At 36.0% G+C, this 14,357-nt stretch overlaps 1 protein-coding gene across 1 annotated transcript; it reads right to left on the bottom strand.

The window, feature by feature from the left end:
- Positions 1-2,841: 2,841 nt before the first annotated feature.
- Positions 2,842-12,333, bottom strand: LOC144356735 (uncharacterized). The gene is made up of 5 exons (XM_078011423.2): positions 12,147-12,333; positions 9,666-9,963; positions 5,897-6,050; positions 5,329-5,776; positions 2,842-3,056 (listed from the first exon to the last, which is right to left on the bottom strand). Exons 1-5 carry the CDS (start codon positions 12,307-12,309, stop codon positions 2,842-2,844), a joined length of 1,278 nt encoding a protein of 425 aa, XP_077867549.2. The 5' UTR covers positions 12,310-12,333.
- Positions 12,334-14,357: the final 2,024 nt, after the last annotated feature.

Raw genomic sequence — 14,357 nt, 5'->3', positions numbered from 1 at the left:
AATAGTTCAGATAAGTAACATTTTCGATTGCCCGCAAAAATTATAATATATGAATATTACGTAATTGGTTAGAAGACAATTATCATTTCGTTCATAATATTTATGTTGAGAGGATACACTTCATGCATGTATTTGGGTCTAATTCTGTTATAGAACAATCATTAACAGCGACCATAATTTAAAATAAATTTTCTTCTTAAATACTAATTAAATTTATGATTGAATATTTTATATTCGCTTTTAATGTTAATGTCTTAGGGAGTGAGTAGTCAAGATATGGAATAATTATGTCTAAGAATGCACTTTTCGAATGTAAATTTATTGATTCAGTAAAACAGTCATATGACTTGTCTTGTTCGGTTAATGAGAATAAAACAAGGCACGTTCCGTGAATAAATCAAAATTACTATCTTTAGTATGTTTAATGGTTGCCATAGTAACACCCACTAACTTCAGTACAAATATACATTGAAATGTGAGAGGGACTTAGATAATTATTGTAATAAAGCAATTTGGATGTTAGTTTTCAAAAAGAAGTAGAAAATGGCACTCTTTTCATATCAAAGCAATAGACCTAGTAGCATTTTTTGACAAAAATGACAAAACATTTTCATAAAAATAGAGAAGTATGAACAAAATCTTATGAATCTGAAATCACATTACTGTCAGCTTTTATTACAGTCTACCGATATAATGAATGCTACGAGTCTTTACGTCGTTTTTTCAGAGTCACTGAACACATTGATCTGAAATTCCGTTTTTAGCATCTGTGTGTTTAAACCATATTGTATTTGAGAAACCCGTTTTGACTGGCCACTTGTTTTGTAAAGAGTGTATTATTGAGGGTTAACAGCGAATTAATTCTACCATTATGTGAACTAATGAAGGTTAAATGCAGTCAGTTTCTCTGATACAGATTATGTCAGTTCATACCTCAGACAACTAATACTAGTTGTCTGAGTTCATACGTAGTGCAGTGCATACAGTATTTTGAACGTGTGGTACATGAACTCGTGTAAGTAAATACCAAAAATCTCATATGTCTGGTGTGGACATTACATGATCGGGCAGCATGACAGTTATACATAAATTCATAACAAATCACAATGAAAGCTATTTGATGTATTTATTATGTTTTGAAGATTTATTTGTCTTACAGTCTCTGGACTTTGAAATGAGCAGCATGAATTCATCGGATTATTTTATTGAAGAAACTAGTAGCTTCGCGATGAGTGGCTTTCACGGTGAGTGGCAGAAATTTGTCTTTTCATTGAGAATCTAATTTTGTATGTGTCATTAACAACCGCTGTTAATCATGCGAGTGTGTCCCGACTGTTTTAAGAACCCGCTTTTAAACGTTTGTAGAGAAGTGTTTCACAACCCAGCAATTCACTAATAATTAATACATCTGCATTGTATTTGATAATGCAGACACTTTCGCATATCTCGTGGGTATGTCAGTCATCAAGGCAATGACGTAGTATATTTGATTTGGGCCGCAGTAAGTTACTTACATCTCTTATAAAAAGTTGAGAAAACACAAAAAAATGTAGCGACACACAAATGATTTGATTTTTATTATAACAAAATACTTAACATCCATTGTTATGTGAAAATACCAATCAAAGATAACCCATTGTCAAACATAAGTGATCCATAAATTCACTGACTGTTTACAAATATGTTATAAGCTATAATTCAAGTGCATCTTGTAAGACACAATCAAATATGCATTTCATCTAGACCTCCCAAAAACAAAAACTATATTTATTATATTAAATTATTTATTATATATGTTTAGTGTTTTAAATATCAATCAAAGGAAATAATTACTCAATGACACTAGCCAAATACACTTATCGAGATTCATTTTATAATAAATGCGATTTTAAAGGAACACTGATTAAGGTCTGCAGTTTCCAGTGTTTGACTGGGTCTGATTCACGACACTGTACTTGATATTGACAATAAGAAGATTAATTAAATCTGTAAACGGGGCTCATGCTTTCATTTATCATGCATAATTAATGAGATGACGTGATTGTCAATAGGGAAGTTTAAATCATCAGTACCACGAGGTCAAAATGAAATTGGTTTCATGTATTTGGTTATCAAGATTTGGTTTTCTTGTGATTATATATATTAATGATATGTAAATTAATAATCATGCGAATGATTAGTCAGACGACCCCTGCCCACATGGACGATGATCTCAAATAAAAAAAATTGCTGAGTGAGAAGAAATCAAAATTGGAAGAAGAAAAAAAGATGTCTGCAAACCACTTGCTCGATCATGGTCAAAATCATTTCATTTTTCTCTCAAGAAGATTCAGCCATGCATGCTGACATCAAGCTGACCGGTTAAATCACTCATGAGAAATAAGTGCTTCAAATATTTTCTATTTTGCCGAAAATGACGGCAAAATCACGTCACTGGTCCACATTATTTTATTTTTTGCATAAAAAGCTTGCATCATACATTCTATAAGTTTATTGATTAAATGCCTCCATAATGCCTTAAATTTGTATTGATTAAATGTCTTCACAAATGCCTCAATAACAAGATGGCGGCAAAATCACGTGTTTGACAGTTATTTTCTTCTTCCTGAAGTTCAGTGTAAAGATACAAGATTTCAAATCAATAGCAGAAAAGAAGAAAAAGATCTTATCTTAAAGCGGAAGGGTCGTCACCTACGCATGCGCGGAGATTGAGCCCTAAGCGACGATAACAACGCACGATAAAAAAGCAAAGCCTCATGGGTAAACTCATGTTTGTAAACAACGATACGCTACGGCCGTCTGCCGCATGCGCAGATGACGAATCCCTGCTTAAAACATGCATCAACGTAGACAGTCTCTTAAACTAACTATTTCAAAGTTAGACGTTTCAAAAACATAATCCAAAAGAAAAGCTGATATTAGATAGCTGTCGGGAAAGTCGGAGTCCAAACTCAAAATTCCCCCTGTTTTTTCGAGGGCGGTGTGTATAATCTTCAGCGCTTTGGGAATTCGTTCAACATCTCTATATTTGAAATACCTGTCGTATGTGAGATAATCTGGAAAACGAAAATATATATAATACAAATAATAATGTAGTGATAATTCAGTGAGACTGAAAAATCATACCTAAATGGTCAGAAAATGTACATATTGAGGTTTCATTCAGTATATTCACTCCTTGTTAAATTATGAAATATTGTGATACTTTCAATTTATCATGGCAGTTCAGTGTAATAAAGCAGTGTAATAATTGTCTTTATCCCATATATCATGGCAGTTCAGTGTAATAAAGCAGTGTAATAATTGTCTTTATCCCATATATCATGGCAGTTCAGAGTAATAAAGCAGTGTAATAATTTCAATATTTCATGCTATGTATTACTGATTGATTGATGCAAGCATATTGACTTTTCGACGTCATGGATGAATATCACAAAATAAGCTAATATTTCAATATATTAGTGTTTTTTTTAGTGGAATAACTGTTAAGAAATATATTAATATTTCCGGTAGTTTCAGATGTCTGCTAAAACGTGTGGGTGATATAATAAATCAGTGTATATGTGAGACGTAATTTCAAATTCAAATCTCAACTTCTCCCGGCAGATTATCAGTGGCGATTCGCCGGCACCGATTGTGATACAGTCACGATTTGAATTGAATTAAAATTTGGAAATTGTGTTAAAGGGGAAGTCAAGTCAAACAATACAATGACCCCAAAGAAAAAGCTCCACAAATGTAGGAGAATGCAATTTACAGTTTTTTTTATATCACTTTTCATTCTCTAGATATTCAACATTTCATCAGTATTATGTAGTCAGTCATCTTGATTCTCAAGCTAAGGATTATGGGTAAAGTATGACATCATAGAGTCTGTTGTCAAAAATTGAGAAAATGATTTCATCTATAAAATGGGAAATACTGATGCGAATTAGTTCAAATTTGATTATAGTAATGTAAATTAGAATGTTACAAATACACATAAAGTGAAGATATTTCCAAAAATGTTATATACATAAAAATCGTTATTTTCGTTGTGAAATATAGAAAGACACTTTTTTGTCCACTTTTTTATGGTCAACTGGTAATATATCACCTATATAACCTACTCACATCGGTAAATTGTATACAATATAAGGAAATTTGAGCATTTGGTAGAAAAACATAAATATTTTCAGTTCTGTTTCCCTGACAACTATTTTATAAGCATGTTTGGCACCAGTACATGTATGCTACCATGTTCAAAACTTTCAGCCAATTTGAAGTTCAACTTTTGAAGTTATAGATGAAATCATTTTCTCAATTCATGACAACAGACTTTATGATGTCATACTTTACCCATAATCCTTTGCTGAAGAATCAAGATGGCGGTCTACATAAATTGATGAAAAATTGAATATCTAGAGAATGAGAAGTGCAAAATGCATGTTCTTACATTTGCAGAGCTCTTTCATCGAGGAGTATTATGTTGTTAGCCTTGACTTTCCCTTTAACAACCGTAAATTAGTGATGATTAAAAAACAAAAAAAAACAAGTATATTAATTAATCACAACATGGTAAACAGTAATTAACAGCAATCGGCGCATCACAGTGTACGATGATCGGTTATGCTAAAACGATAGAACACTCTATGATGGCAAAGTGAAACTCAGAAAACACTAAACAAAATCGCTGAACTCGAGGTAAGCGGTGTATATTGGGTGTACTATAATAATTCAATGAATTATAGAACACTCTATGATGGTAAAGTGAAACTCAGAAAACACTAAACAAAATCGCTGAACTCGAGGTAAGCGGTGTATATTGGGTGTACTATAATAATTCAATGAATTATAGAAAAGAGACAAAACATCATGATGGAAAAAACACAACAGAAACACCACGGCGCCTGATTTGACAACGCCATCTAAACTCTAGCTAAGAAATTTGGGATAGATTTTCTAAAATTGCAGAACAAACATTTGTACTAAAACGTTCTTTCTGGTCCTGAAAATGAACCCGTAGCATATTGTTATATGCGGGATGTAGTTTATATTTTCGTATAGATCTTTAATTTGTGAACATGTTTCAGCAAAAACGAAACTTGTTTGCAAAATCTAATTTTAAATCTAAAATAAAACATTAAGGCCCAAACACGACAGATTAGCATTTATCACTTTCGTTCTAGCTTTGGAGCGCGTGATGTGAACTTAGGCAAGATGTATTGTTAATTATTTTTCTGACATACCAATACCATCTATGGTCTATCGCAGCACATCTTTAAATTAAAATAATAACATTTCTCATCAAATATTGTCAATGCAGCTATATCAATGATTCATAATTACCTGCTATTGGTGGAAATGTTATGGTTGAATTAATGAGTCTGAGGCTGTTTTCTTTTGCTATGTTGATGACGTTCTCATTGATTCCTAATGGTAAAAAGTATATTCCAAGAAGACCTAATTCACGCAGTCTTGCTTCTGTGCTGATAACAGATAAGCGAAGATTGCTTGGATTCTGTCTCTCCCATAACCCATCCGGCATCGGATTACTTCCACGAATGCCTATTTCAGAATGTTTGCTCCAATTAAGCACTAGCTCTGGATGTTGTTCAACAAAGTTGCCATACAAGAACAACGTCAGCGGAACGTCGTGCGCATGCGCCTTTACTGCATCTATCAGAAGTAATGCGTTTTTTCGGTCCATTCCAACTTCAACAACGATCGACAGTTGGCTTGCATTGTGACAACGACTGTTGATTTTACCAACAGCACCAGGTGTATCAGCTGGAATCTGTAAAAATATAGTATAAATATGCAAAGACAACACGTGTCATGAAGTTCTTATTGTCTCGAAAATGCATGTTACTATGGAAAATAATGTATTCATACTGATTGCATGTGACGTAGGTACCTCATTAGACTGTAAGGTAATTAAATCAGCGATAGTTTTAGTTTCTGCCGCCCAATTTAGTATTGCCATTTGTTTACTGGTTCCGTTGACGATATTCTTTTTTTCATCTGATGTCAGACCAGTTGGTTGCCAAGGATGATACTCACCATAATACCTTAAATATATAAATGAAAATAAAAGTGAAACAAAAAAGTAACCATACCATATCTGATTTTATTTTTTTTATATTTATTTATTGTTATTTGTGCTTATTTATGGATATGTTTTTGATTTTACTTGCCGTTAAGTTCTTTTTTATATATCTTATATTGGTAACCGTAACTACATCTGCCTCAATGCAATTGGAAAACTCGTGTAATGGTCAACCAATCAGAACGCGGGTTACAAACTCCTCCAAATGTAAAGAGGAGAGAAACAACAAACAACCTTAAGGCACTCACTAAAAACTCCGCTAGCTGCGATGAACGCAAACTACAAAACAAGTACCTTCATTTGTCCAACATGTAAGTAATTTTTGTTTCGTCCAGAGTCAGCTGGCGTACAAGTGATAATAAATTAAATGCGATATTTACTATATGGGGCTACGCTATCTTGAATCACCGTCCCTCGTGTTGAGGGACGGTGCTTAAATACGGCATGAATCTAAAGAGACAAGTTGTGAAACCGTTTTTAAGATTCCGACAAATAAAGAAAAGAATACCAATCTTTCACAGCCAAACGATCCGATGATGATAATATTAAGCCAATAACCAACAAAAATCGTCCTAATTCGTCGTTTCTGTGTGGAATAATCCCTTGAATACAAACTTCCAACAAGTCATTGTCAATGACACGTTCCCGTTCCGTTCATATTTGAGTGACATATACATTCAAAGCAGCAACAATATGGATGTTGAACTGCATTCAGTAAAACAAAATAGCCACCAGTCAGCCATTTTCAACACAATCCAAAAAAAAATTTAAACTAAATTTGCCCACGCATGACTCAGTTCCGGTATGGTGAAAATGTGCAATTTTTGTGAATTTTTGACCTTAAAAGGACTGGCCCAAATGCACAGGCATATGTATGATGTGTATGTGAAGTTTGAACTTGATCTGTCCAGGCATGTCCGAGATATGGATCGAAAACTAAATTCTTTAAAACAAAATGGCCGCCAGTTGGCCATTTTGAACTTGATCCGAAGAAAAAATGGTATGCATCAAGCTTATATTATGTTTAATATATGCACTAAATCTGAACAAAATCCATCCATGCATGACTGAGATCCGGTTCCGGAATTGTGAAAATACGTGATTTTGATGCATTTTCGGCCTTAAAATGGCCATCATTCAGCTATTGTTAAGCGGATCATGAAACAAATGCACATATCTATTTGTGACATGATGTACCATGTGTGTGTGAAGTTTGAACTTGATCAATCCAGACATGTCTCGGATACGGATCCAGAACTGAATTCTTTAAAACAAAATGGCCGCCAGTCGGCCATTTCGAACTTGATCCGAAAAAAAAATGACGTGCATCAAGGTCCTATTATGTTTAATGTATGTACCAAATTTGAACAAAATCCGTCCATGCATAACTGAGATCCAGGTCCGGAATGGTGAAAATGTGCGATTTCAATGCATTTTCGGCCTTAAAGCGGCCGCCTTTTGGCTATCGTTAATGAGATCATGAAACAAATTCACATACATATTTGTGACATGATGTACCTTGTGTGTGTGAAGTTTGAACTCGATCAATCCAGTCATGTCTCAGATACGGATCCAGAACTGAATTCTTTAAAACAAAATGGCCGCCAGTCGGCCATTTCAAGCCCGTTCCAAAAAAATGACGTGCATCAAGGTTCTATTATGTTTAATGTATGTACCAAATTTGAACAAAATCCGTCCATGCATAACTGAGATCCGGGTCCGGAATGGTGAACATGTGCGATTTTGATGCATTTTCGGCCTTAAAATGGCCGCTATTCGGCTATCGTTAATCGGATCATGAAAAAAATGCATGTGCTTATGTCCCATATAATGTGTGATGTATGAGTGAAGTTTGAACTTAATCGGTCCATGCATGTTCGAGATACAGGTGATCACGGACGCACGGATGCACGGACGCACGGACGCATACAGGGCAAAACATAAGTCCCCGTTTTCGGACTACGTCCGAACTGGGACTAATTACACGAGGAACATTTTCCCGGGATATTTGAAACCAAAACTTGTCATCTAACTGTAAAACCGTCGCTGATTGGCTGCTGAGTCGCTCATAAAATACAGGTGGTGTGATAGCAATAACATTACTTTGGGGTAATCCTTCACATTCCGAAAAGAAATATAGTATACAAAGTGCATAACGAAAAAAAAATTAATGCAGTTTAATTTAAACAGTTTAATAATCAAATTCATTGATCATCAAGTTATTTGTTTATTGTACTTACTTGCACATTCCGAAAGCAGTATTTTATTAAAATTTTCCGAATTACGGGATAGATAAACTTTGTTATTATTTATTATTATTATTTACAATCGTGTGATGGAGATAAAAGCCTAACCCCCATAGTCATGATATGCCGACTGAACCGGGTCACATCGGAAAGGACCCGATGCGCCAATATCGGGGGGGGGGGGGGTTACTCCAAGTCAGACAGCTGGTACCCATGCTGAAGTAACGTTTTTCAAAAAAGCCTCACCTACACATACTTACTTTTGTGAAATTATACCCTTTTCAAAGTGCAGAAACTTAAAATAGATACCCCATATACATACTAAAATCATACTGTTTGCAAAGTGAGGTAACATGAATTCATGAGATTCCCTTTTCATCATTTTATTCGGTACAAGCGTAAACGCGTCAAATAATTAAATAACACCAGCTGAGCGCGACATTACACCCAGGGGGGGTTGGCACGAGAGGGCGCCGTCTAATCTGGATGGAACGTTTCAAAGTCAGTCGTCTGTAGGCCATCGTCGAGGCAACAACGTCCCTTTTACAAACAGATGAAATAATTACAGCGATTTCTTTACAGAATAATCCTCAACAAAACTTAGAAACATCACGTAGAACAATACAGGCTCTAAAAGTCTGTTGCAAAACAATTCAACCAGCAACCAGTTTGACGCCACAATTTCTTGCTGGAGCCTGAGTTCTACTTTTATTGCGTTCAAAACTGTTCCATTTCAAACTGCATACTAATTAGGTAACTTGTCACTGATAAAAGTTACTCAAAATATTTTGAAAAATTTTGAGCAATAGTACTAGAGTGAAATATAAACGTGCCTCTAAATTCTCCATGAATTTCGTAACCTGCTATGATCCCGTTGAAGAAAAAACTTGTGGTTACTCTCAACAGTATGCTTGACTCTGATCAAAAAGGTGTCTCAAAAAACACTTTACATCAGTTTTTCGATTATTTTTTCTGCAAGACGAGTTTTTCATTGCTCATCATGAATATTAATTTATGCAACTATTTCAACCATTCGTGTCATACAACTCCCCCCTAATTACACCATAATTTGCCTTCTTGGAACACGATGAATCGCGCATGCGCTAGTCGTAAGGCGCTCTGTGATTGGTCGTCGAAAACATGTCTTGTTGCACGAGATTTCCTATTGCATTGAGTCAAATATCACGTTATGGCGACTGTAATATAAAAAAAATAAAAACTTAATAACGGCTAGTAAAACCAAAAAAAAATATACATAAATAAACAAAAAATAATACGTTTGACCGTCGTATCTCTTCACAAATCATAATCAATATTCCAGAAATACTAACTTATCAATCCAGGCGAAGGTATTGTCATTTATCATTTTCTTCAAGATTCCATACTCAGCTCCCTCAACGTCCAATTTAAGAATAACGTAATCTTCTTGTCTTGTGTTGTTCTGAATCCATTGTGAAAGGTCGATCACAGGTACAGTAACATGGCGATTGAGATGTCTGAGTCCACCTTTATTATTTGTCTTTTTCTCATTTGTAAATGCAAACAGTGATCCACCACCCCACTGCATATCTCTGTTGTTGTTAATTTTTCCGGGATACCACGCACCTTCCAAATACACAGTCATGTTGCCTGTAGAACATAGAAATATTACTATCCTCGGGGGCGGACATCCGGGCATTTTCACCGCCTGGCAACCATCGCGGTGAAAACAAAGGCCAAAAACTCGCAGAAAACAGTACTTTGGGATGGTTGTTGAGACTCCCCTGAACAGTGTAACAATATTAGCCCTGCGTTTGTAACATATATAAATTTGGTTGTTCAGGATTACTTCAAAGTTAAGTTTGTGTTGTTTTCTCGAATTTTCACCGGCTCCACCGGCGTTCTACAACAGCGCGCACATGCGCACAGAGCCCATAGAAATACATGGTACAGTGGTGCGCGTCTTAGCACCGTGGAACGTCTTGTGACGTAGCTCCGCCCCCGAGGATAACCTGGCTTATATTTACTTTTTTGTAACAATTTATATACTTTTACAGCAATTATTGCCTTAGAGGTCGATATTATATGGCCATCTTATTAGCATTTTTTTTATCTGGTGACCAAACTTCAAATCTTATAAATCGATATAAAATGTCAACCAAGTTCAATTTTTTTGTGAATAGCACATTTTTTTCAAGATACTAGTTGCATTTTTGCTAAAATTTAATTTGTTCGACACAGAAACACGTACACAGAAAAAAGAAATTTGCACAGCTAAATGTCCTTTATAGACAGGTGGTCTTTATATGGAGGTGGTCTAATTTATTCATTTATTCACGAATATTTATTAAGGACGGAGATTTTAAGGGAGATCACAAGCTAAACAGACAATAAATAAAAACAATGATAAATAGTGTGTATACTGTTGTTGAAGAGTAATGAGTGAGTGCAATAACCTAATATCTTATTTTCCTTGTATAGTATAAATCATTTTTTTCCACAAAAATTGGCAAAAATTCCCGTGAAAGCTTTCGAAAATTTCCAGCAGCAAAAATTGTTGGATTATGGAAACAAATGGCCGAAGAAGAAGTTCGAATTCACAACATTAACTACAGCAGGGAGAGCCTCTAACGACTGAGCTGCCCTGTGTTGAATAATCATTGAATAATTCTTAAATTATTCATGAAGTCCGAAGAGCTTACTCAAAAGTGTTGGTCTACAGAATAGAAAGATGTTTTTTTGGCAGAGTCTTATAAATTGCACTCAGAGCTGGGTGTTTGTTTTTTTCGCTGAAAACACTTGTGTTTAGAAGTGGGTATATAAATAGAAAAAAAATGGTTTAGAAGTGACTAAGGGTTATGAGAGTTGGGCTGCACACCCTTAACCACTTAATGTGGAAGTAGCCCCCCCCCCCCCGAGGGACTGTATATTAAGAGGAGCTTTTATCGATCTTTATAACCTTAAAGCGGGAGGGTTGTCACCTGCGCACGCGGGAATTGAGTCCCAAGCCAGTCCCAAGCGATGATAACAACACACGCTAAGAACGCAAAGGCTCATGGGTAGACGCTTGTTTGTAAACAATGACACGCTATGGCCACGTGACGCATGCGTAGGTGACGACCGTGACTTCCCCGCCTTAACAGTATAATTCTCAGTCTGTTTTCTCCGTATTTCATTTTAGTCATATTACCCTATGGGAAACTAGCTCACACTGAATTGTAGTAAGCGCCACACGTCTAACAGTCAATGGGCACGCCCGCCTTAAAATTGATATTAGACGGAATCCGATGCAACGTGGGATTTTTTTGGCGCTCTTGTTAGTAGCAGTTGCTATACAGTTGTTAATGAGTCGACCTCTGTCACGTTTATTGTATGCACAGTGTTGATTATTAAAGTTAGTTGAAATTGTACTCTTTTTACGATTCTTCCGTTCCAATTCATCACCCGGCTGTTGAGAAGACCGAACATTTCTCCCCACAATATCAGGTTGTACGTTTATACTGTCTGTTTTGAATTCATAAGGTCTAAAATGAAAAGAATTAAATGGCGATGGTCGTCGCGCCGCGCATGTGTGACATTGGTTTTGATAAACATTGATTTTCCCACAATCCAATGCGATCTTCTAAAGAAAATCACGAGTATGTGTGTTGACCAAAGCACAACGTACCTTAATAACCACCAGTGACCCTATCGATACCTTACAATCACCAAAAAATACATTACATGCTTGATAACAACTCAGTTTATATCTCGCGCACGCGTGGCGCGGCGACCACTGCCCTTTAACAATACAATACTGAGATATTCTTGTGAATGGCAAAGTTACTTCTTACTGTTTGTGTCTCCAACACCAACTGGTATATGGGCATTTACAATTCCTTGTGATATGTATGAAGCAAAGTACGGGCGTAACTTATCATCTATCTCAAATGAATGGATTTCAAATTCGCTGGCATTCGGGTATACTTCTCGGAACATCGTGACAGATGAGGCCATGTTTGCACCGCAATCTAAAAATATTTTTCTTGTCGGCGATGATTTCTGGTTGTACGTCATCCTCCTAACAAAAATAAACAATTCAATTCCTGGTTACTATTGAGAGGACGGCGTGTTCGAATTGCATGTATTTTACACGCGTTGTGTGCATTGCTATGAGTACCTATCGAACAGGACGCGGCGCGACAAGAACCGCCCTTTGCTGTACAGTGGCGGCGACACAGGGGGGAGGGGCAGAGGGGGCGTTCGCCCCCTCGAAAAAATGTTGGGGGCGTTGTCCCTCTAAAATAAAGCTGAAACCCTTTGTGACAGCAAAATTTGAACCTCAAAACACAGGACATAGCGCTTCAGAGGGTCTATATTTCAAAATGTATAAGGGGGAGCATGCCCCCGACTCCTAGTAAGATCGCGCCTTCGGCGCAAGGTTGGTGAACTGATCTCGCACCCCCACCCCCCCTGCAAAATTTCGTGCCGCAGCCTCTACGGTATGTTTAAGTAAATATCCCAATCGTCAAAAACTGTGGAAAATTGAGGATAAGTGAACGACTAAACACGGTTCATCTATTCTTAGACTACTGTTTGTCAGTTAACAAAATGCACATGCACATGATGTACTATGGAAAACCATTTGAGACCGAATTCATAGAAAAGCGTAGTTGAAAGTTATACACTTACATTTAAACTAAGGCATTCCCGACTGTTATATTCGTTTCTCGAATTCGGTATTATGGCAAATAAGTCCAACATGCATGATAAAACTCCCGAGCGTGGCATCGAACATATGGAGACTTGTTTAATAAAGATACTAACAACACACGTAATTACTAAATGTGTTGTATGGAAGTGTATGGGTTTAAATGATAGGTCCATGTAATTACCAACGGGAAATTAAATTCATTGAACATTTTTCACTAAGAACAACCTACATCGATCATTGTTAACCTCGGAAACGACCACTAATTCTTATTTGTAAACGAAAAAGGTAGCCATCGTATCGCATGCGCACAAAGACTTCCTTTTTGCCATCATCAGGCAGTTCAACGCAAGACAGATGATTCCCATGATATTAAGAAACGCATATAACCGTCGGAAATACTTTAGTTTGAGTATAATAAGCATGCAGCTTTCAACTCGGTTTATCGTGATACGGCGTCAACATATATAATTAAATAGTGAATAATAATTCTACATGACATGGCTGCATAATGAGTGTCACTCAATGTAATAATGTCGAAATATAAGATTTTCGTGAATTTGTTATAACATTTAAATCATCAAAGCAAAAGAATAAATTAAATACAAGAGATTCTCATATGCATTGAGTCAAATGTAATTAAGGCAACATTTATTATACATTATAAAAAATAATACAGGCAAGTAAAACCAAAAACAAAAAGAAGATATAGTTGTATATATTGTATACAGATGTTTGTAACCATGACAGCGATCCCTCCACAGAGAGTGTGTTCGCAACCAGCATAAAGAATAACTTCATATAGAAGAGTAACAAAGCCTACAGTGTGGAATAACTCTACATATTTGTAGTGTTCGCTTTCAATGCCTTTGAACAAAATTTAGTTTTGGATACCGGCGCTATATAAGTTTTTTTTTTAGATAGATAGATAGATAGATTTAGATAGATAACACCGCTAAAATATACCAGAATTGGCATTAGTAGGTGATGAAAACAGTGACAGTCAAATAATCTAAAATCTTATCACGCTAACAACCTGTTAAGACTTAGCACACTGTAGTATTTTGCTGACCAAAGACAGTCTTTATTATGTCAATGTGTTGCCTCCATGGCTCAATGAAAAACGTGCTCAAGCAAACTGTTCAAATCATGGCCTGCCCGGATGTTGCTCTCAGGTGTCTTGTTAATAATTGAAGCTTTGTCAATTATTTTCTTTCACTGTTTTGTTTTATTATTTGTCAATAACCTCATCTACAAAAGATGTTCACCAAGAACAGCTATAAAACAGTATTGTAGCCCACCCACACGTATAAATTAATGACAATATAATTTAATTACCTTAACGAGTTTCCCG

Source organism: Saccoglossus kowalevskii, chromosome 5 (assembly GCF_978046115.1).
Source record: "Saccoglossus kowalevskii chromosome 5, keSacKowa6.1, whole genome shotgun sequence".
NCBI classification, from domain to species: domain Eukaryota; kingdom Metazoa; phylum Hemichordata; class Enteropneusta; family Harrimaniidae; genus Saccoglossus; species Saccoglossus kowalevskii.
The sequence above is the reverse complement of the archived record's forward strand: the minus strand, read 5'-3'. Positions and strand labels throughout refer to the sequence as shown.